Source organism: Pteropus vampyrus, unplaced genomic scaffold (genome assembly GCF_000151845.1).
Source record: "Pteropus vampyrus isolate Shadow unplaced genomic scaffold, Pvam_2.0 Scaffold894, whole genome shotgun sequence".
In the NCBI taxonomy this organism is placed as follows: Eukaryota; Metazoa; Chordata; class Mammalia; order Chiroptera; family Pteropodidae; genus Pteropus; species Pteropus vampyrus.
The window spans coordinates 210,828-235,399 of record NW_011889675.1 but is presented as its reverse complement, the minus strand read 5'-3'; the positions used below and the strand labels follow the sequence as shown (position 1 = coordinate 235,399).

Sequence of the window (24,572 nt, the reverse complement as noted above, 5' to 3'; positions counted from 1 at the left end):
GCATGGATTTATTTCTGGGTGCTCTATTCTGTTCCATTGATCTGTGTTATCTGTTTTTAATCCAGTACCGTGCTGATCTGATGACTGTAGGTAGTGTAGTTTGATATCAGGCAGCGTGATACCTCCCACTTTGTTCTTTCTCAAGATTATTGTGGCTATTCGGGATCTTTTATGGTTCCATATAAAGTTTTGGGTTATTTACTCTAGCTCTTTGAAAAATGCCATTGGTATTTTGATAGGGATTGCATTGAATCTATAGATTGCTTTGGGTAGTATGCCCTTTTAATGATGTTGATTCTTCCTATCCACGAGCATGGTATATGCTTCCATTTACTCATATCTTTTTCAAATTCTTTTTTCAATAACTTAGTTTTCAAGAACAGGCCTTTTACCTCCTTGTTAAATTTTATTCCTAGGTATTTCCTTGTTTTTGATGCAATTGTAAGTGGGATTGTTTTCTTATTTTTCTTTCTGTTAGTTCATCGTTTGTATATAAAAAGGCTACCATCTTCTGAATATTAATTTTGTATCCTGCTACTTTAATGAATTCATTTATCAATTCTAACCGTTTTTTGGTGGAATCTTTAGGGTTCTCTCTATATAGAATCATGTCATCTGCAAATAATGACAGTTTTACTTCTTCCTTTCCAATTTGGAAGCCTTTTATTTCTCTTTCTTGTCTGTTTGCTGTAGCTAGGACTTCCAACACAATATTGATCAGAAATGATGAAAGTGGGCATCCTTGTCTTTTTTCTGATCTTAAAGAAAAGACTTTTCGCTTTTCCCCATTGAGTATGATGTTAGCTGTAGGTTTGTCATACATGGCCTTTATTATGTTGAAGCATGTTTGTCTATTCCCACCTTGTTCAGAGTTTTTATCATAAATAGGTGCTGGATTTTGCCAAATGGTTTTTCTACATCTATTGATATGATCATATGATTTTTTTCTTTTGATTCGTTAATGTGGTACATCACATTAATTGATTTATGGTTATTAAACCAACCTTGTATTTTAGGAATAAATTCAATTTGATCATGGTGTATGACCTTTTTAATGTCTTGCTGAATTCTCTTTGCTAATATTTTGTTGAGGACTTTTGCATCAAAGATCATCAGGGATATCGGCCTATATTTTATTCTTTTTGTAATTGTCTGGTTTTGTAATCAGGGTAATGGAAGACTTGTAAAAAAGCTTTTGGGAGCCTTCCCTCTTGAAATTTTGAAATTCTTTGTAAAGAATAGATGTTAATATTTGAATGTTTGGTAAAATTCGCCTATGAAGCCATATGGTCCAGGAGTTTTGCTTTTTGGAAGTTTTTTGATTACTGATTTGATTTTGTTGGTAGTAATGGTTCAGTTTAGATTTTCTTTTTCTTCTTAACTCAGTCTTGGGAGATTATATGTTTCTAGGAATATATCCATTTATTCTACATTGTTCAATTTAATGGCATATAATTGCCCATAGTATTTTTAAATAATCCTTTGTGTTTATGTGGAGCTTGTAGTTGCTTCTCTTCCATTTCTGATTTTATTTATTTGGTTCTTCTCTCTCTTTTTTTTCTTGAGGAGTCTGGTTAAGGATTTATCAATTTTGTTTATCCTTTCAAAGAACCAAATCTTGGTTTCTTTGATCTTTTGTGTCGTTTTTCTAGACTATTTTATTTATTTTCACTTTGATCTTTATTATTTCCTTCCTTTTACTCACTTTGGTTTTGTTTACTGTTGTTTTCCTAGTTCTTTTAAGTATAAGATTAGATTGTTTATTTGAGCTTTTTTCTTGTTTCTTGAGGTAGGCCTGTATTGCTATGAATTTCCCAAAAGCAGTTAGGACTGCTTTTGCTGTGTTCCATAGATTTTGAGTCGTTATATTTTCATTTGTCTCTTGATATCTTGTGATTTTCTCCTTGATCTCATCATTAACCCATTCATTGTTTAGTAGTATGTTATTTAGACTGCATGTGTTTGTGTATTTTTTAGTTTTTTTTTTTCTTGTAGTTGATTTCTAGTTTTATGCCGCTGAGGTCTGGGAAGATACTTGAGATGATTTCAATCTTCTTAAATCTACTGAGGCTTGTTTTGTAGCCTAATATATAGTCTTTCTTGGAAAATGTTCCATGTACACTTGAGAAGAATATATATTCTGCTGTTCTTGGGTGAAATGCTCTGACATATGAATAAAATCCATCTGTCTAGTGTGTCACATAAGGCTGCTGTTTTCTTATTGATTTTCTCTCTGGAAGATTTATCCATTGGTGTCAGTGGGTGGTTAAGTTCTTCTACTATGAGTGTCTTACTCTTGATCTCTCCCTTTATGTCAGTCATTAATTGCTTTACAAATGTAGGTGCTCCTCTGTTGTGTGCATACATGTTTACTAGGGTTATGTCCTCTTGTACTGATTTCTGTATCATTATGCAATGCTCTTCTTTGTCTCCTAGATTAGCTTTGGTTTTAAAGTTTATTTTGTCTAATGTAAGTATTGCTGCCCCACATTTTTTTTTCATTTCCATTTACATGAAATACGTTTTTCCATCTCTTTACTTGCAGTCTGTGTGTGTCATTTGATCTGAATTTGGTGTCTTGTAGACAGCATATACATGAGTCTTGTATTCTTATTCATGCAGCCAACCTATATCTTTTGATTAGAGTATTTAATCCATCTACATTTAAGATGATTGTTGAAAGGTACATAGTTATCTCCATTTTAGTGTTCGTATTTATGGGTTATTTTTCCCCTTCATTTTTACAGAAGTCCCCTTAACATTTCTTGTAATAATGGCTTGTTGGTGAAAAATTTATTTAGCTTATTCCTTTCTGGGAAGTTCTTTATCTCACCTTCCATTTTAATTAATAGCTTTGCTGGATAAAGTAGTCTTGGTTATAGATGCTTGTTTTTCATAACTTCGAATATTTCTTGCTGTCCTTTCTTACCTGTGATCTTTCTCTTGAAAAATCAGCTGACATTCTTATGGGAATACCCTTGTAAGCAACTACCTGCCTTTCTCTGCTTCTTTTAGGATTATCTCTTTGTGTTTAGCCTTTGGCATTTAGTTATGATGCGTTTTGGTATGGGTCTGTTTGAATTCTTTGTTTTGGGAACTCTTCGTGCTTTCTGGACTTGTATGTCTAATTCCTTTACCAGGTTAGGGAAGTTTTCTGTTATTTCCTTAAATAGATTCTCAGTTCCTTGCTCACTCTCTTCTCCTTCTGGTACTCCTGTGATACGATTATTGATATGCTTGATGTTATCCCAGAGGTCTCAAACTATCCTCGTTTTTAAAATTCTTTTTTCTTTTTGCTGTTTCGATTGGATGTTTTCATGCTACCTTGTCTTCCAACTCGCTAATTTGATCTTCTGCTTCATTTGATCTACTGTTGATTCCTTCTAGTGTATTTTTCTTTTCATTTATTGTATTCTTTATTTCTGACTGGTTCTTTTTATATGGTTTTTATGTACTTTTTAATGTTTACTAACTCTCTGTTGAAGTTCTCACTGAGAATATCTATTCTCTTTGTATGTTCATGAGTACCTTTGTAACCAGTGTTTTGAACTCTGTCTCTTGTAGTTTGCTTGCCTCCATTTAGTTTAGTTTTTTTTTTTTCTTTCTCTTTCTGGAGTTTTTTCCTGTTGTTTTATTTGCAACATGTTTCTTTGTTTTCTCATTTTAGTTGCCTCTCTGTGTTCATTTCTATGTATCAGGAAGATTTGTTATGTTTCTCAGCCTTGGTTGGTTTGCCTTCTATAGTAGGTATCCTGTGTGGCCCAGTGGCGCAGTCTCCCTGATCACCTGTGCCAAGGGCTCTGTGCATGTTCCTTGTATGAGTTGTGTGTGTTCTCCTGTTGTAGCTAAGCCTTGATTGTTGTTAGCACATCAGTGGATGGGATTTTCCTTTGGGCTGACTGGCCGTGGGCTTTGGCCTTGTCCACAGGCTATAAGTTGCTCTCTGGGGTCTGATGCCTCAGAGTAGGATTTTTTCTTTCAGGCTCCTATACCTGTTGAGACCACTGTTTGAGTGTACCACTTATGGGGCTAGTCAAGTGTTGCTCTGTTTTGGTCTATTATCAGCCTCCGGTATGTTGGTTCTATGGCCCCTTGGGTGGAGCTCATGTGTAGGCCGAGTTCAGCCACTAACTTTGATAGCTCAGTGCTACCTTGTGGGCACTACAAAGCAGTCTGCGGATGGTTTCTGTCTATACCTGATCTAAAGGCAAGAGGGAGAGGTGTCGCTGTAAGCCGCAGTCTGGTTACCTCCAATACTGAGCCTGGCGCGGCTTAACAAAAGGTTCAATGCATCTCATGGCTTAAGGTTGCCTGCCAGTTGCCCCTAAGACTCTGCAGCTGGAAGAACCTATGAATGGTTCATGAGCTGGGTGGTGCGGAGAACCAGGGAGTCATTGGGCAGATTTCCTCTGGGTGGTGCTGGCTGTCTGGGAATGGGTTTGGTATGGATAATTTGTGGGTTGGGTAGGGTGGAGTTTCAGCAAGAAACTAGGTGGAGCCACTTGATCCTGTCATTCCAGTACCAAATCAGAATTGCTGCCAGTTCTGGGTCCACAGGCTCCTGTAAAAGTCACAGATCACAGCGAGGCCTGCTGTCATCTACATCAGGCTGCAGACCTCCCTGATCTGTCCAAGAGATATTGCAGCCTGTGCTGGCACCAGTGGTTTTCGATCAAGTGTCTCCCCCAAAATGTGCAGGCCATATGAGCTGAGGTCTGTTTCCTGACAAATGCATGGCTGGGAAGGGGCATGGCTGGGGTGGCTGCCCAGCAACACCTCGGGGCAATTTGTGGATTGAATGTGGTGGAGTGATCTCACTGGGCTAATGCAGCTTCAGAATTGTCTGAGCGTGGGCCAGGTTCAACACAGGCAAGATGGCGTCCTTCTGCAGACTGTCCGAGAGGGGTACCTGACAAAGAAGCAATGGCTGTTGTCCCTCCAGCCCTTACCCGGGCCCCATGCAACTTGTTCTTTCTCTGTATGTCTCTTGTAAGCCCCGAGCTACTGACCTTCCACTGGAGTCCAGGTTGAGTGTCTGCAAGCGAATGAGTCTGTGTGTAGCCTATTTAAGGGGGATATCTGGGTTTTTAGGTTCCTTCCATCTTACCCAGGTGCTCAGAATCCCCATTGATTTTTACAGTTAGATTTTGTGGGAACTCCTCTTTCTGGGACTGGAACCTTGGGCTGTGGATTCCCTGTGTCAGGCTATGGCCCTTCATTCTTTTGGGGAAGTTTCTGTAACCATGCTGTCCCTCCTGATGCGCAATTGGCACATGCAGGTACAGGACCAGCCCGTTTCTCATCACCGTCCCCCCTTCCAGTCTTGATTGTCTCCCTACCAGTCTCGATGTGGCTTTTTCTTTATATCCTCAGAAGCATATGTAATTATCAGCTAGACTTCAGGTGGTTATCCATGTTGTTTTATAACTTGATTGTCATTTTAATGTGATCCTAAGAGGAGGTGAACCTTGCTGTTACCTAGCCCTCTTTCTTGACTCTGTACCACCTGAACACTGTCTTTTATTGTTTTCTCTTGACCATTATTTTCACTCTTTTCTGCTTGCCGTTTTTTTTTTTTTTTTCCCACTCAGGTTGTAAATGTTGGCTTTCCTGATGGTCCATTCTTGAACTCTCTAACTCAATTATTCTGATGTTAGATGAAGTCTTCTATTTCTATGATTTTATAGTGGAATCATATTCCCATAACTTTCACTTTTATATATCCATCCCTGACCTCACTTCTAATATTCAGAATTGCCTGACTAAGCATTTTACAAGCTTCCCATTGTGTCTCTTTCAGATATCTCAGTTTATACAAATATAAAATTGAACTCTTGATTCTAATCTCTGCTTCAAAAAACAAGACAAAATCTCCAACAGCAACAACAACAACAAAAATCCTTTTCTACCTCCTACTCTTCTACCAAATAGCATCATTTAGACGCCTAGGCCAGAATTCTGGGTGCTGTCTTTGATTCTTACTGCTTATTTATACACATAGACAATCATTTGCTCAAATCCTGTGTCAGTATCAAAATATATTTCAAGTTCTATCTGTTTTCTTATCCCTATTTTCGCTATCTTAATTCAGGCTAATATCATCTATCTATAAGGCCGCTGCATTATTTATTGATACTTAATACTAGATGCTATGCAGAATAACAAACTGGCATAATTTTGTTTTTATGATTTCAGATTAATTGTAAGCAATCATTTTTAACTCCCAGGATTCCAAAATTACAGGAATAAGAGGCAAAACCTTAAATGCAAAAGAAACATCCTAAACTAAAAAAAAAAAAAAAAAAGACTTAATTTTCCCCCTTGATACAACTGCATGATACTTGCCTGTCTAGAGGAGGTAAGCCAGGATATTGAGAAACTTGTATTTCAAGTTCAGATTTTGGTTTCTCAAAATTCTGTTTATCCTTACATTTAGTTGTTTAGAATCTTTTGGTGGAAGGAAGAAGAATCCAAATTAATTTTCATATTATATAATCATAACTGTTTTCTTTGCCAATGATAAAATTTTGCATTAGGTGAGTGAGTGTGTGTATATGTGTGCATGCATATATAAAACATTGATGAATGTATATTAATGTTCTGAATAGGAAATTTACTATATTGACTCATCCTTCAGAGTGAAGGCATTGGGCATTGGTAGGAAGGTGTTCTTACGAGGGTAGACTAGATGCTAAATGAGGTAAAGTGGGCTAAGCTGCACCACAGATATTCTCCCTGACAGAGATAAATAATAATCTTATGTTTTTAACCAGTAAGTATAATGAACGAGTATAAGCAAAGTAAATTCTATGATAAGGTAGGTAGCTAGTTCGATAATTATTTAGGCAGTAGTTCTCAACAGGGGCATGGGGGTTTCTACCCCAGTGATAATTCTTGGCTGCTACGACTAGAGGGTGTTATTGCCATCTAGTAGGTAGATGCCAGAGATGCTTCTAAATATCCTTCAATGCACAGGATAGCCCCCACACAATAGATAGTGATACAGCCCAGAAGGCCAGTAGTGCTTTGGTTGAAAAACTCGTTTAGGGTATTTTTTTTCCACCTGCTACATGATGTCCTAAATATTTCTCAAAACTTCATTCAACAAATAAACCTTTAATAGATGTGTAATGGTTATAATAATTCTATGGTTTAATTTATTTACAAACTTCAATGAATGGAAGTATATTTTGTGTACTTGGAATAATTTATGAGAGGAAGGAGTCAAGAATGAATGCCAAATATCTGGCTTGAGCAACTCACCAGTAGGATGTTGGTGACGTTATGAGATGAGAGAAACAGATGTGTAGAATAAAATCTTCAGTTCAGATTTTATACTTGTAGAATTTGAGATGCCCGAGAGATATCAAGAGGAAGTCCTAAAGAACAGAACTTAGGTGTTCAGACATCTTTAAATTGAAATTTGTCAGCATATAAATGTAAATTAGCCCTGGGATTGGATGAAATTGCCCACCAGTGTGTATATCTTAAGAAGGAAAGAATACCGTTTATTATGGCCCTCAGGAACACCAACATTCATAATATGGGTAGAGGAGATTCTAGCAAGAGACTAAGACATAACTAGAGAGATAATAGGAAGTGATCCAGAAGCGTAGTCTTCCAAGCCAAGGGAAGAGAAATATTTCCAAGTGGGTGAGTGGTTATTGATATGGAGGCCATTGCTGACTTTGATGGGTATGAGAGTGACTAGAAACCAAATTACAGTGGGTTGAGAGGTCCATTGTATGTAAGAAATTTTGTTGTCTTATAAGTTTATGTAAAGTTGGCTGTGAAGGAGGAAGAAGTACGTGAAGGGAGGGGGATGTTAGATCAGGAGAGGGATTTAAAAAATTTTTGTTTTGAAAGATCAGAAAGAGTTCCTCATTGATATTTTCAAAGATAAGTTCTAAAGACATTAAAGCATATCAAGTACAGTTTGTTAATAAGCAGACTTTGCATTAATATATTTCTGCATGATTTTCTTTTTACCTTCAAGGTCATGGTGAATATTTTATAATATTTTAAAGAGTTGCTTGGATTCTAAGTGATTCAGCAAGTATGAAAATAGTTCTGTTTATTACCGTAGATATAGGTGAATGTTTGACACTCAAACATTATATTTGTTTTTCAGATCTTTCAAGAAATCGTTTTACAGAAATTCCTTCTGATGTCTGGTTATTTGCACCTCTTGAAACATTAAATTTATATCATAATTGCATCAAAACAATTCCTGAAGCCATTAAAAATCTGCAGATGTTAACATACCTTAACATTAGGTAAGGAAGCATTTTTTGGGGGTAAATTTTTTTTATAGTTTAATCTTTTTTAGTAGCAAATTAACGTGTTTGGTTTGGCTATGTAGCCTATATTTATCTCAGTAGTATCTTAATTTGTAATTTTTGTATGTCCTCACTACTTTATAGGCCTTTGGTCTTCTTGTTCTTGAGAGCAATGCTTCTCTAATGTGCATAGGTATCATCTGGGGATTAAAATGCAGATTCTGATTTCATAGGTCTGCAGTGGCGCCTGCATTTCTAACAAGCCTCCTGGTAATGCCCATGCCTGCTGGTCCTTAAATCACTTTGAATTGCAAGGCTTTACATTAGAAATTATAGCACCGCAATACAGATTTATTTATATGCATCCTCAGTTAAAGTGAGATATTAAAAGGAAAAAGTTCACCCTCTTTTGACTTTTTTTGCTACTTCAGGGATGGAGAGATTGGGACGGGAATATTGGAACATTAGAAAGTGGATGACAGTTGATGTTAATACTAAGTGTTAGAGATACTTTACATTTATTACCTCATCTTCATGACGGCATTTTGAGATATGTACTTTTATTATCCCTGCCTCATCTATAGATGAGGAAACCGAAGCACAGAGAGGTTAACTGTTTGACCGAAGTCGTGTGTGTGTGTGTGTGTGTGTGTGTGTGTATGTGTGTGTATGTAGAGCCAAGAATATAATCAAAGCAGTATGACTGTAGAACTCTCATTCTTAAGCTATTACCCCATATTTATAACAGAATGAACATTTAGTAAGTATAAGAAAAGAATTGCCCTGTCGGTGAGTGACACTGAATGGAAACTGGTATATCGTGACTTAATTTTAGAATTATTTTCCTCCTCTTATTTATTTATTTATTTTTTGAGTTGTAAGGGATAATTTCTTTTCCCTCTTTAATGAAGTTACTTACCCATTTAAATTCCCAAATAGGGACATAGTACATATAATTAACATACATAAATAACAGTGCTCCTTTTTTGCTGTGATATATTAATTCTTATGTATATCTTCCTGAGTGTTGTCACTTGACAGCATATATTATTTTAACTGAAACTACTTTGCACCTTAAAATATGTGAGAGTAAATTTCTTCCATAGATGTTAGTCATTTGGGTTGCTCCCTTCTGTAATTGTGTATGTGTCCCCTTGGCTTGGCTTGGGAGAGGTTTGAGGAAAATGAGGTGATTTTAAGTTTGTCTTTGTTTCATTTTGATATTTTATGAAAAAAAAGTGATTTGTCCAAAATTGAATTACATTTCTAATTAACATGTATGGTATATCTTAGAATACAGACATACCTCAGAGATACTGCAAGTTCGGTTCTAGACCACCATAATAAAGCAGGTATTGCAATAAATCAAGTTGTAATCTTTTTGCTGGTGGAGAGACTTGCCTTCAGTTTGTAAAAAAATGTAGTGCAGTAAAGTGAAATGCAATAAAATGAGATATGCCTGTAGTTTTATTAAAACTTTTTCTGATTCTATCCTGTTTTGATCTCTTAAAGTTAACTTCTGATTTTTTTACTGTCACAAAAATTTTTGAACAAACTAATGAAATGATATTTATTCTGGTGCCTGACTTCCTTTGAAACACGTGGCAAAAAGGTAAAGATTAATGACTTAACTAGCTGTGTATAAAGAAATCAAATTCTGGAGAAAGCTGACTGCTAATTTAGTGAACCTGCTTCTTAAGGGAAGAAAATAAGCCAACTTTTAAACTTTTTTTGGTTTGAAGGAGTTAGAATATGTTTGCATGTGCCATTATTTTTCCTGTTTATTTTTTATTTTGGTGAAAATATCTTGAGAAACTTGTAAGATGATTTTTCAGCTCTTTATCTCTTCCTGTATACTAACCTCCTTTTTAAGTAGAATCCTGAAGGAAGACCCTTGTGTGCTTCATCCTGCTTGATGCTGATAGTGTAGAGTTCTGACAGCCCCCTAGCATATTTGACATTCCTGCAGCCTGGCCTGCCTGGCCAGGGGCATTGTCTTTTTTTTTTTTTAAATATGCCTGTCCCAGGTCTAAAGCTAGTCTAGTGTTTCTGAATGTCTTTTGCAGGCATGAGGTGAAAGGTCTTGAAATCCTCCCTCAGGGCAGTACTGGGCTTTTGTTGTGCAAAATGCTAGGTACATACATGTCTATAGATGTCACTTTGAAAAACAGGAAAAATAAAGCACTTGGTAAAGTATGTAAATGTAATGGTATATTTTATATATTTCGGTAGTAGAATTGTCTTAGTCAATTTGAGCTGCTAGAGCAGAATACCATAGACTAGATGGCTTATAGAAAAACAGAAATTTATTTTTCACAGTTCTGGAGGCTGAGAAGTCCAAGATCCAGGCACTGGCAAGTTTAGTGTCTGGTGAGGACCCACTTTCTGGTTCATAGATGGCTGTCTTCTAGCTGTGTCCTCACATGATAGAAGGCTAAAGGGGGCTCTCTGGGGCCTCTTTTATAAGGGCACTAATCCCATTCATAAGGGCTTTGCAATCATGACTCAATCTAACCTTCCAAAGGCTCCACCTGATATCCTCACCTTGGGAATTAGGTTTCAACATTGCAATTGTTGCAGGGGACACAAACATTCAGTCTATAGTGGTGATCATTTGGATCAGTCTGTGTTGGCATATAAATTTGACTACAGTAGTTTGAGAGTAAGAGGCCCAGAGTCAGATCATCTGGATTTGAATGCTGGTTCTCCCACTTACCAGCTGTGTGACTTTGAGCAGTTTATCTCTTTTTGACTGTTTCTTCATCTCTAAAATGGGCGGTACCTATCTCCCTAAAGTAGGTTGTTGTATTAGTCAAATTAATTCACCTGAGGTGCTCTGAACATGGCCTGGCACATGGTAAGTACTCAATAAATATTAGTTGTTATTATATTTAAATGTATCTATAGAAATAGGAATGTATCAATTTTGAGCTGAGAGAAAGGTGCTAGTAGGCCACTCTACCATAAACCTGTAACAAAAGAATGAGTTAGAGTTATTACATGTTTTCGAAGATATAATCCTATTTATTCTTTCATAAATTTAAACATAGTGCTTGCAGCTTTTTTTCTTGGAGCCTTTCCCTAGTTAGAGGCATGGAACTATTGAATACAGTGAACTATTGAATATAGCAAAGAGCAAGAATCTGACATTCTCTAGCTCAGAAGAGTGATTTTACATTTTGAGAATTGGTGGTGTGTGTAGGTCAGTATCATAGCTAGCATCACAGGCTTTGCAGTCAGCCATGCCTGGGCAAGTCACTTAACCAGATTTTACCTTTTGTTTTCTTATTTGTATAATGGAACTAATAATACCTTATCTTTTGGGATTAATGTGAGGATTAAATGTGATAGTGTATATAAAGATTTTAGACTGATATAAAATAAGCATTCATTAAATGATAGTTATTATTTAGTCAAAGTGTCTTATTTTGAGGTGATTTGTTCTTTTTCAGCATAACATATCAGGTTTCAGACATATTTCTCATAATGAAACTTTCTTATTCTTTTCAGTCGAAATCTTTTATCAACATTGCCAAAATACTTATTTGATCTGCCCCTTAAAGTTTTAGTCGTCAGTAATAATAAGCTGGTGTCCATTCCAGAAGAAATTGGAAAGTTAAAAGATTTAATGGAATTGGTGAGTAAAATAGTTGTATTGATTGTATATAATACGCAAAATACATATTTTTATATTTGGAAGATTATGGATTCTTTTATGTAATTTCACTGTAATTTCTTTAAAAAGAATGAGTTAGTATATGCCTAAGCGCACTTTAGGAAAATTTTGAGATACCATTGCTTATGTCTCATTTTAGCTTATAGCCACAATAAAGGCCTGGTTGTTCTGCAGTCCTAGTGGAGCCAGAGGCTTGCTTACAAGTCTTAAGAAATGCTTTTCAAATGAATAGCATCTACCTATTCATTTTGTGGAAAGTAAAGGTTTTACCAGTAAGGTTTTACAGGGCTACTGTGAGAGCCTCGGAGAAAGGGGATAAAAGAAGAGAGTACAATGGCCTACAAACAGTAGAATGAACAAAATAACCCTTCCTCTTATGTATGTACTCATGTGATTTTATAACACTTTTGGAACCAAGATATATGGAAAGAGGCCATTATATGCAATTGATTGTAAGAATATAGGAATAATTTAAAGTAATTTCTTTGAATATAACATTTTAGGTATTAAAGGATATTGAACTCTGAGAGAAGCATAATCAAATCCTCAAAGCATTGAGCTATTTTCACATCTTTCTGTTACTTCCACCTCACACAATATACCATGCTGTTTATTTTTATTTCGTTTTATCTTGAGTAATCCTTTCCTAATAGATATTTAAATGTATTGTTAAGTATGACTTTATTATGCGTGGAGGGCCAAAAATTTTCTTGAGAAACTTACATACAACTTTATGATGGGAAATTAATATGCAAATAGAATAACGAACAGAAATTTCTGGAATGTCTTTCATTCATTAAGGAGTACCTACATGTGCAGTTAACACACAAGGAGACTTTCTTAAACTTAGTCTTGTTATGTTTTAGAACCATAGAATTTTAAAGTCGTAAGCACTTCCTAATGCAGGAATCCCTGACACATTAGCTGTATATTTTCAATGGTGGATAAATCTTATTTTGTGTGTGTCTGAGGCAGTCCTAAATCTCTTTTGCAAAACTCTATTTATTTTTAACTAAAATACATGCCTCTATCACTTTTATCCAGTGGCTCTGGGACTACCTACCATGTGAAGAAGCATAGATAACAGCAACTTCTCTTCCCTTTAGATGTTTGTAATCTGTTGTGTATCTACTCTCCATTTTACCAAACTCCGACCTATTTTTCTGCAGCTTAAATATATTTTTATTCCTTTCTATGTTTTCTATATTTCTATTATTTTTACTTTTAGCTATATCTGTCTTGAAAATGTTCTCTTTTATTAAAGTCTCTTTTAATGTTATACTCACCATTGAACAGAAGATTTTAGATGTGATCTAACAAATTTATCATAAAAGGGAGCCATTATTTTCTTTGACATGGATGCTTAATAATTTTAAAGATTTTATACATGTTATACCTTTAAATTCTATGGCTCTGTAATTTTTCTTTTTCAGTTTTTGGACCTATGTTCTAAATTATTTTACATGAGATAGTTTTTGGATGACATAGTTTTCGCTAGTTTCAAAAAATATTTAGTATTTTAATTAAAATAGAATCCTTAAAATGTTAAATACCATTATTTTACTGGGCACTAGAAAATTATTGTGCTTTAAACTCTTGAAATCAGTATATATGTGTGTATATATATATATATATGAATATATGAATACAAGAATGTGGTAGCCAACAACAGTGAAATTCTGTCATTAGAAGCCTTGGAAATGCTCTGAGACCTCCAGTCTCCAGCAGAGTAGTTTGTAGAATATGCATTGGTTGAGGGGCAGTTTCCTGTGCCTGAGTTTATTTTTTTCTGAGAAATAGCAGCTATCTATCAAATTATTATGGATTTTCTTTGTGGAAATCTTTAGTATTAGACACGTTTGGGAGGTAGCAGTAGTGTTTACTTGAAAGGGCATTTTCCCAGAATTTTAGTATTCATCATTTGGGTAATAACCTATTCTCAATACAGCAGCTAAGTTCTTCCTTATAAAACATGTCAGGTCATGTCATACCTCTGTTTAAAAGTTTCTGGTCCCTGCCCACATCTCTGTTAACAAACCAAAGTCATACCCCTCCCCCATCCTAGTCTTCTCCTTGCTTACTTCTCTCTAGTTACACTGGATTTCTTGCTGTTCTTAGTACATGTCAGGAAAGCTTTGCTGAAGAGCCTTTACATTTATTGTTCTTTCTGTCTGGAATGTTCCTTTTTTTATATGTTGGCATAGCTCACACTCTCAGCTCTGACAATACTGCTCAAATAACAGCTTCTCCATGAGATGATCTAAATTGCTAATATCCCTCTCCAATACTACTAGCACTGCCATTTTCCTTTACCCTGTTGTTTGTGTGTGTTTTTAATAGTACTTAACACTTTCTATCATATTATATAATCTACTCCCTTTGCTAGAATGTAAGCTCCATAAAAAGCTGTGAGGGCAGGAATTTTTGCTATACTCCTCAATGTGTCCTGTTGGGGAGGAAGAAATTTTCCTCTGCTTTCAAAGTTCTTCTGGCTGGTATAATAATTAAATAGACATGAGACAGATTAGCAAGAGAAAATAACCAAATTTAATACATATATATGTATGGAGACTCTGTACACACAAGAGAGTCAGAGATCCCACATGCATGAGAGGTTCAGAGACAGAAATGGGATATAGGTATGTATGTAAGACATCCTGAGCTAGGGACAAGATAATGTACCTTGGGGCTTCAGAAGGTCACTGCGGGGAGAGCACATGTTCAGTAATTATTAGTTTGCCCTGCCATATAGATAGGTAAAAAGTCATTTCTAGTGAGCCAGGCTTCTAATTTAAATTCTTTTAAATAGTTGGTGGTGGGAGAGCAGACGTTTCTCTTGAGTTTACAGGTCTCAGTTGCCTTTAGCTCAGAATAAGCCACATACCACTGTGACACATCTTGGGGTGGCTCATTCTGAACTCTCACAGTCCCTAGCATGTAGAACAGTACCTAGCTAATAGTTGGTATTTGATAAAAATATTTGTTGTAGAATGAAGATGCCTTAGGTATAGTTTGAAAGATGATTTTTCTAATCATCTATAGATCAGATGATTAGATATTCTTTAATATTCTTTATATTCCTTAATCCTTTAAATTTATCTTCCTGCCTTTTTCACTTTTAATAAGACTGAATATATGTGTCACTCTTCTCCCTCCAAGCTCATGTAATTTCCAGTGAAAGCTGGAAATTGGGGGCAATTGTGGTAGAACATGAATTTCATGTGCAGTGTGTTTGGAACAAGTGCTGAGATTTTGTTGCAACTTTTTCTTCCCTTTTTGTTGATGTGGTAATAAGAGAGGGGAGGGAGAGGAGAGAATAATTAAGTTGTTTTTTTATGGAAATGTTGTATTATTTACCTGTAAATCAGGGCTTGCATTTTAAGTTAACCCTGAGGCATTTCCTATTCAGATTTCCTATAATGTCTTTGGGCTGTGAGCCACAAAACTTTGTGCTTGTAACCCCTCATATTTTGCATCCTTTTGGGAAAGAGCCTTAAGTCTTTAGTTCTTCAGCTCACATGTATAATTCATTGACTTTCTCAGCTTTCTCTGCCTAAGCAAGTATCTCAGAACAGCTACTATAATTGACAGATTATCACAATGATTGATAGTTGTCTTATAGCTCTGAATGAAGAGCACTTAGATCATTCTTTTAGTTTTAGTTGATAAGAATGATCTTATCAAATGGCAGATTTTCAAAGGCAGAATTATGTAGTACAAAGTTACAACCTCAAATTTTTGCACAGAAAAATTTGTTAACTGTGCTAGGTTGACTTCATGACAAATACAAATCTGCCAGATAATCCATCTTCAGAGAAATGCCATTAAAGAGAACTTTTGCTAGCTATTAGCCATGCACTTTAATTTAGGAATTGAAATATATCTGTATTTCTCAGTTAGTTTGTTATAATTTTATTTTCTTGATTTCTTTAGGATATTAGCTGCAATGAGATTCAGGTCCTTCCCCAACAAATGGGAAAATTACATTCACTCAGAGAGCTAAATGTGAGAAGAAATAATCTTCATGCATTGCCAGATGGTAAGATGCTCATTGTTTTTACTGACATGAATAATAAAATAAGTAATTGGCTTGGTTCTCCTTAGAGTTGGTGTAAACATGCTATGTAATAAATGATTTCCACTTAATGGTACAACACAATTATTGCTTTCTTTGATGTATGTGTAGTAAAAGTCAATATACAGATTTATATAATTTCTTCAAAATCTTATACTTAATTTGATATTTCTAAAAATTACACATGTAAGTCATGTGTATAACATGCTAAAGTACTTTACCTGTGGTCTTAAAACTGAATAAAAATGTTTAATAAGAATTTGAAATATTTTAAAGATAAAAAAGTAACTAAGTAAAGTTTAATTATTTTTCATTTCTGAACAGAATTAGGAAATCTTCCCTTAGTCAAGCTGGATTTCTCTTGTAATAAAGTGACCGAAATTCCAGTTTGTTACAGGAAGCTGCATCATTTACAAGTAATAATTTTGGATAACAATCCATTGCAAGTACCACCCGCACAGGTTTGTAATAAAAATGTGATACTTATTTCTTATATTTTTATTCAGAATTATATCTGTTACTGTTAAATCAGAAAAAGCATTGGAATTAGGAATAATTTGATGTTGAGTTATTGATGCAAGACAAGGCGAATCCCCTTGAGTGGGGGCCCAAGCCCTGCACCTAGAGAGAGGCTTCCTGACTGAGCATAAGAGAGAATTTAAGCACATGCCAGACTTAGAGACAAAAGGAAAGTTTATTAGAGAAGGAATAAAGCTCCATAGATAGGCAAGCAAGGTCTCCTCTCTGGAGTAGGAGGGGAAGAAGGAGAGGAAGGGGGAGGGGCAGGGGGAGGGGGAGGAACAATGAGGGGGTCCGGGGAATTCAGTTTATATATAATTCTTGGTTTCTATGAATTGTTTACCTATTTTCCTTTAATGATATGGGTATGTAGTGTGAAAGACTTGAGTGTGTATGTAGCATTAAAAGCATGTTAGCAATCCGCAGCCTTTGTTCTGTAGGTTCCCCTTGCTTTTGGCTGTAGAGAATGAATGTTTGGGTTTATTTTGTGTAGTGTATAACTTAAAGACTGTTTTCCTTTCATGACATGGGTAAATGGTTTGTTAGTAATCCCAGCAGGAATTCTCCTTTGTTCTGTAGGTTTCCCTTGGTCTGGCAGCAGCACTTTGCAGTCTCTGAATACAACTTGATTTAACATTTAGTTCTCAAGCCTTTTCCCTACATTAGTATTATTGTCTAAAGGAGTTTTCTGAGAAGTGGTGTTTTTACTTTGGTAAGAGTTTTAGCTTTTGGTAAGAGTTTTAGCTTAGGTTCTAGAGAACAGTATTTGGGAAACCCAGATATCAACTTTCTGCTAGTGAACTGATAATTCTGGTTGTCAGTGTTATTTTAAAAGAATAGTCTATGGAGTCTCTACCTCTGTCCTACTCACGTATGTCTACTTGAGATTTGTTGTATGATTGATTGAAGCACATTCTTAGCACTGATAGATGGAATCATAACATAAAGAAAAGTAAACAAATGTAAAAATATTAATTCAGACTTTTAGTTTTAGGAATAAATCCACGTAGAATCCACTAAAACAATAGTAAAGGAATACACTAAGATATGAGCTCATAAGGACAAAGGATGAGAGAGGAGGGTAGCAGGGGAGAGATGACAACAGGATTTTGGAAAATGGAAAATAGATGGAATAGTGGTAGCTAGGGCTTCTACTCATATTGCAAAAGATTATCTGGCTGAGGAGGCACATGACAGTAAAACTCCAGCCTATACTCTATTTCCCAGCTCTGTGCCCTGGCCCAGGATTTGCATACATTTGTTGAAGGATTGCCATTTTCCTCCTACAAAGGAACATTTCTCTCATTCCAAAAGAGGTTCCTTTTCTAATTCAGATAAAAGCTTACCGGGGTCCTTAACAGGATGGGGGAAGCTGAAACTTGTGTCTGCTATGGGAGAAGGCAACAAGAAACAAATTGATTTACTGGCTTGGGTATTTGTTGTTGTTGTTGTTGTTGTTGATTATTGGAGGAAACATGTAACTCTGAATATAGAGATGAAAGACTGAAAACACAAAGATCTGTAGAATGTGTAAGGCATCGCTGTCCAGTAGAAGTTTCTGAATGATGGTGTTGGGGAGGAAAAATAATTTTCCTTCTACCCTCCTAAGTTCTTCTGTCTGGTCTACTAGTCAGACTGACATGAGATTGATTAACAGGAGAAAATAGCCAAATTTATTATGTATGTACATATGGAGGTTCTATAAGAATTTGAGATGCTAGGACAAATCCAGCAGTTGAGGCTTATATGCCCTCTTAAGTAGAAAGTGGGGTAATGGTTTGGACTTAAAAGGGAAGATAGGCAATTTACAGGTAGATGAGAAGGAGCAAACATTTGACAAATAAATTCTTGCTAGGCTACCCAGACACAGAGGGGAGTCTGACAAACAAACTTTGCAGGTTCTTGTCTGTCACATATTGTTTATACTATGCTAAGGTGATCTCTCTTCCTGGAGCAGGTTTTTCTATCTGGATATTTTTAGACAGGTAAGGAGGAGAGGTAAAGACTCTTTTTGAGTCTTTTCTTTCTTAAATATAACTAGCATCAGATAATCAATATCCCCAAAAGGCATATTTTGGGGTGGCAAACTCTCCTTCCCCTCAATGCAAATGTTCCATAATCTGTGCTATCCAATACCATAACCATTTGCCACATTTGGCTGCTGAGTATTCGAAATATGCCTAGTACAACTAAGGAACCAAAATTTTAATTTAATTTAATTTTGATTAATTGAAATTTAAATAGTTTCATGTGATTAGTGGCTAGCATATTGGACACTACAGGTCTAAGATCTACAACCTCAGATTCTTGTCTTAGCTCCTCTGCAGCAACATGACTGGCCCTCATTTGCATTAGTAGAAGCCTAGGGTTTACACTGAAGAGTAGGTCTGTTCTCTCAGATTTTCTCCCTCAGCTCAGCAGCCAAATGACTGTGGCTTCTTGCCCCAGCAGAAGCCTGGAGTTTGTCTTTGGAGTTCAGAAGTTTTTGTGGTGATGGAAATGTTCTGTATCTGCACTGGCCAGTATGGTAGCCACAGGCGGCTATTGAGCACTTGAAAATGTATAGTATTAACTGAAGATTTGAAGTTTTAGTTTTATATAGATGTAATTAATTTAAATTTAAATGGTCACATGTGGCTATCATATTGGATAGCAGAAATGTAGAGAGACTGAAAACCAGAGTCAGGGGATCCAGGTACAGCTATGGGCAGGAATGAGACCCCATACTGAAAACAGTGAATGCTGACATACTGAGTGTTAGAACCCTCCAGTGGACTTGTCTTGCCTGGCTCTCAGAATGCTTTTAGCCTATCTTATTTATCTCAGGCAGGATTGGTGGATTTTTCCCGTGGTAGACTGATTGAACTAGGAGGAAAGACATATGTATGTGTGTATGTACACACACACATACACACAAACACACATTTATACACACACATATATACATACACACACCCACACACACAGACTGACTTTTTGGTGAGGGGTCTCCTGATATAATGGTCAGTCCTTATCTGATCTCTAGGCAGTGAAGCTTGCCATTGTTAAACTTCCCCCTCATACACAGAGATTCTAATTGGCTTCTTATTGCCTCACTCTTGAAAATGAACAGCTAGCCATGGATTACTAGACATTTGCAGGAATAATCTCTAACATGAAAGAAGGAGCCCAAAACACTGAAAGGCTTCCTTGCATTGCAACAAAATGGGTCACATTCGTAGAAGTGGTAATCAGAATGACTTCTCAGCAGCAATACATGAAGCTAGAAGATGTTGGAACCATACCTTCAAAGACTGAGGGAATATTTCCATCTTTCCATACTCAAATTATCAGTCAACTGTGAAGTAGACAAAAGACAGTTTCAAACATGCAGTGTCTCAGAAATTTTAACTCTTGCGTACCCTTTATTAGGAAAGCTAGTAAAGGTTGTGCTCTATCAAAATGAGGGAGTAAATTAAGAAAGAGATATTCTTCATGTCCAAGATTTACAGGTATGCATAGGCCTAGAGAGCAGCCAGTCAGTTTGGAGTAGAGAGGTTGTCTCCAAAAGGAAGAGAGAAAAAGAAGAAAGAAACTCATAGATGACTCAATCTGTTTGTCAGTATGGGGAGAGTTTTATAGTTCTGTCAGTCGGGAATTAATTAGTAACAGGTATACAGAAAATTATGCAAAGGAAAAAATGGGGTAATTAGTTACTTTAGATAAAACAAAAAATTAGAGGAGAAAGGAAATGTTCTTTAACCTATGTGGGTCATCTGTGAATATTTTCTCAGTCATAATATTGTAAATACTAGATTTTGAGTTAATGAAAAACTGTGACGTAGTTATAATAATGGTAAAGATTTATATGGCATTTTCTGTGTTCCAGGCACTGTTGAAAATGCTTTACATGCATTATAGCAACTCATTTCTTATAGCAACTCTTTAAAACAGGTACTGTCATTATACCTCATTTTATATATAAGGAAGCAGAGGCATAGAAGTTAAGTGACTTGTCCAAGGTCACATGGCTTGCGTGTGGTAAAGCCCAGTTTTAAACCAAGGCAGTCTGACTCCAGAGTTTATGATCTAACCACTATGCTTTGCTTCTAAAGAGGTGGCAGAAATATGTTTATGTGAGTTTATGAAGGTTGGGGATCAGAGGATGGTAGTAGTGGTAGTATTATTGATATGTAAAAGTGGTAGTAAGACCTCAGTAAATAAAATCTATACTTCAAAAAAATAGCAATAGAACCATATCATTTATAAATATGAAGGTTAATAGCAGAAAACTGACTAAAATAATTGAATGAGAGACTGGGTCTTTGAGATTGAAAGGGGTAGAAAGGGGGATTAATTTTTGTTATCAGTTTTATAATTCTCTATGACTTTTAAAACTACATGAATTACTATGAAAAATTAAATTTAGAAAAGAAAATAATTCATCAGCATTTAATTTAGTAATGAAAGATATATATATATATATTTTTTTTTTAGTTTGGACAGGTAATAGGTAATGTGATACCTTTTAATTGGTAATATTTAAATTCTAATAGTTCCAAAAATTTAATTTAACTTTTAAATGAAAAATTTCAGTGGTCAAATCAGATCCGGTATCTATTAGGATTATATAAGAAACATTATTCCTTTATACCTTGAATGATAATTACTTCTTAATGTGCTTTATTTTTACTGTTTTTTTTTATTTGTTAATTATTTTTACATGTGTTGCTAGGTTACATGAGCCCATAAAACAAAATATTTTAAATATAAGTTTTGAAAAATATTTATTTGATATCCCTCATAGTGACTGTAGTTAACCTTTGTAAAACTGACTTACCACTTTCTTATCACTCATTTACTGTCATTTTTTATATACTTCTTTCACATAGTATTTCACCTTTCATTATTTCTCTTCTCTATCATCAATGAAAATAACTTTATAGGATAGCATCTTAGTTGAATTGACCATTTAAAAATTATTTTATTCTAATTGGCCTATCATTCACACCTTTCAACAAATACATTTTTCCTATATTTAAATTCTTTTGATTAGCATTTTTCCTGTGTTTAGACCAAACAACTTAGTGGTTCTGATGAGATTAAATATCCAATATTTTGGATATTTTTTTCTGTTCTCACTACTATGATGAATATATTTCTTTTCACTGTTTTCTAATAAAGGTAACGTTCATGAATTATAAATTTTATATTGTTTAGTAGTTTTGTACATTGTGCTTTTAACAAGAAAACTTCAGTGAAATACAGACAAATTAACTTATTTTTTCTAATAAGAACAAAAACATCAGTAGAATTCTAGTTAGTATTGGTGTTGTCAGGTTTTTTTACCTAGTGTCAGAAGTACAAATTATTTAAATATGCAAAATATCTATCATGATTGTGATGTCTGAACATAATTTGAGATTATTAAGATGTATAAATAAATTGTTAGATGACATTTATATTTGGACCTATATAATTGAACATTTATTATTTATTGACAGATATGTTTAAAGGGTAAAGTACACATATTTAAGTACTTAAATATCCAAGCATGTTGTAGAATGGATAAGAAACCAGATTCCTTGGATCTTCCATCACTGAGTAAAAGAATGCCCTCCCAGCCTCTCACAGACAGGTAATATAATATTCTTACAGTCTCATTTCATGTTTGGTATCTTTTCTCTATATAAAAGATATTTATTTCCCACAACTGAGAACAACAAACAAGACAAACAAAAGAAAACTCATAGACACAGACAGCAGTTTAGTGGCTACCAGAGGGAACGGGGGAAGGGTGAGAGGTAGAAAAGGGTAAAAGGGGTCAAATATATGGTGATGGAAGGAGATTTGACTTTGGGTGGTGAACACACAATGCAATATACAGATGATATATTAAAGAATTGTACACTTGAAACCTATATAATTTTATTAACCAATGTCACCCCAATAAATTTAATAAAATTTAAAAAAATTTAAATGGAAGAAATATTTATTAATCTTGAGTGTACTATGTTTAAGGCTGATTGACTCAGTGTTAAAATCAATAATTGGCTGAAGTAAAATATCGTCATCATAGAATAAATTTCTGGGATACTAGAATCAATTTGGAATTTTCTCACAAATTATTAATTCTTTAGTGGTAAAATGTAAACATTTGACATTATATAGCACAGAAGCACTAATTTCTTAGCACTTGACAACTGTTAATTTACCCCTATGATCACTGTATTGTACATTGGTAATAAGTAGAATTTGACTTTGAACTGAGTTTAGTGGAAGAGTAAGATATTTTGGGGTACTTTCTTCCTTCGTATTCTTTATATTACTTATGTCTAGATCAAAGATGATTTATCATTGATGTTCTGTATGATATTGATATTTTCCCCCTCATGAGATTTTGAAATGGTAGATTTGATATTGTTTTTAATTCATCATTTCAAGATATTGATTGGTCTGATTTTATGAAGACATAATTCCATCCAGTATTATGGGTAAATTAGAATGGAGTGAAACTACAGGAAGGAATACTATACCCCTGCCTAAAATACTTAAAAGTTTGTCATTATATTTATGACAAAGTATAGACTACTTGGAATGGCAGTATATTAAGAATTATTATCAGTGCAAGTTCTAGAATTCCCAAATAGATCTTCTTCTTGAATATTTCTGTTGCCTAAGAAGAATTAAATATCTAAACATTAAATTTAGTTACTAAAGATTATTTTGTTTAATATTATGAATGATAGACCAAACAATTCTATAAAAATTGGACATATTCATATTCTAATCTCTATTAGTTTGTTTTATATTTATTTAAAAATGAATTACTTCAATAACAACATTCATTATTTTAGTCATTAATTTATTTTATAGATATCAGTTGGGTGACTACTGGTAGATTCAGGGTATGTTTTATCGAATGACATACAAATTGGTTTCAGCCTTTATGTAACTCAGTCTAATGAAGGAGTCAGTCAATAAACAAAGCAAGGAACTATAATATGCACACACATAATTTCAAATTGTGGCGAGTCCTGTGAATGAAATGAACACATTTCAGCAGTAAAGTTAGGGAATTTCTCCTTGAGAAGGAGAGGTTTTAAGCAAGACTTTAAAGGAGAAAAGGTAGCTGTGTGAAGAGCAAGGGTAAGAGCATTTTAGGCAGAAAGAATGACATGTGCAAAGGCCTTAAGTTAAGAAGAAACTTGGTATGTTAAAAAAAAGCTGAAAGGAGGCCAGCATGGTTGGAGCAGAGTGACTGATGGGTAGAGTGGTACAAGTTGATTTTAGTTAGTGAGGGCTCATGTCACATGGGGGCTTTAGAGGTCGTGGTAGAGAGTTTGAATTGTATTTAAAGTATAGTAGGAAGTCATTGGATAGTCACAAGCAAGGGAAATACATGATCTGATTTATGTTAAAAAAAAAAAACTATTTTGACTGTTTTAGGGAGAATAGATAGAAGCACAGGGACTAGTTAGGTTGTTGCAGTACTACCAAGAGATCAAGGGGTCTCGAATAGGGTGGTTGCAGTAGAGATGAAAATGAGTGGACAGAACAGATATATTTTGGAGATGATCTCTAGCAGTGCCATCCAATTGAAATCTAATTTGAGCCACATATGGAATTAAAAATTTTTTTATATATCAGTTTTAAAAACTGAAAAAGAAACAAGTGAAATTAATTTTAATAACATGTTATTTAACCCAGTATATCCAAAATATCATTTCAGCATTAATTAAATATAAAAAAGTTATTGTATATTCTTTTTCTTCTTATTAAATCTTTGCAATTGGTGAGTATTTTATATTTACAATACATCTCAATTTACACTAGCCACATTTCAAGTGCTCAATAGCCATATATGGCTAGTGGCTACTATATCAGACAGTGCAAGTCAATAGAGTTTACTTATGAGTTGGCTCTTGGGTGTGCTAGTCTCCCACTCAGCTTATATTAAACTACCTAGAAAATTCTTGTATGCACTTTTTACTTTCACACTCATGCCCTTGGGAATATGGTTTTTACTACCTGGAATACCCTT

General features: G+C 35.0%; 1 protein-coding gene across 2 annotated transcripts in view; it reads left to right on the top strand.

Annotated features, from left to right (window-relative positions):
• Positions 1-24,572, top strand: part of LRCH2 (leucine rich repeats and calponin homology domain containing 2) — a 108,815-nt gene that overhangs the window by 22,277 nt on the left and 61,966 nt on the right. For both annotated transcript variants that reach the window (XM_023526453.1, XM_011386071.1), the window contains exons 2-6: positions 8,132-8,276; positions 11,790-11,916; positions 15,889-15,994; positions 16,355-16,491; positions 22,033-22,166. In XM_023526453.1, coding sequence (XP_023382221.1) covers positions 8,132-8,276; positions 11,790-11,916; positions 15,889-15,994; positions 16,355-16,491; positions 22,033-22,166 — 649 coding nt within the window. The remainder of the gene's footprint in view (positions 1-8,131; positions 8,277-11,789; positions 11,917-15,888; positions 15,995-16,354; positions 16,492-22,032; positions 22,167-24,572) is intronic.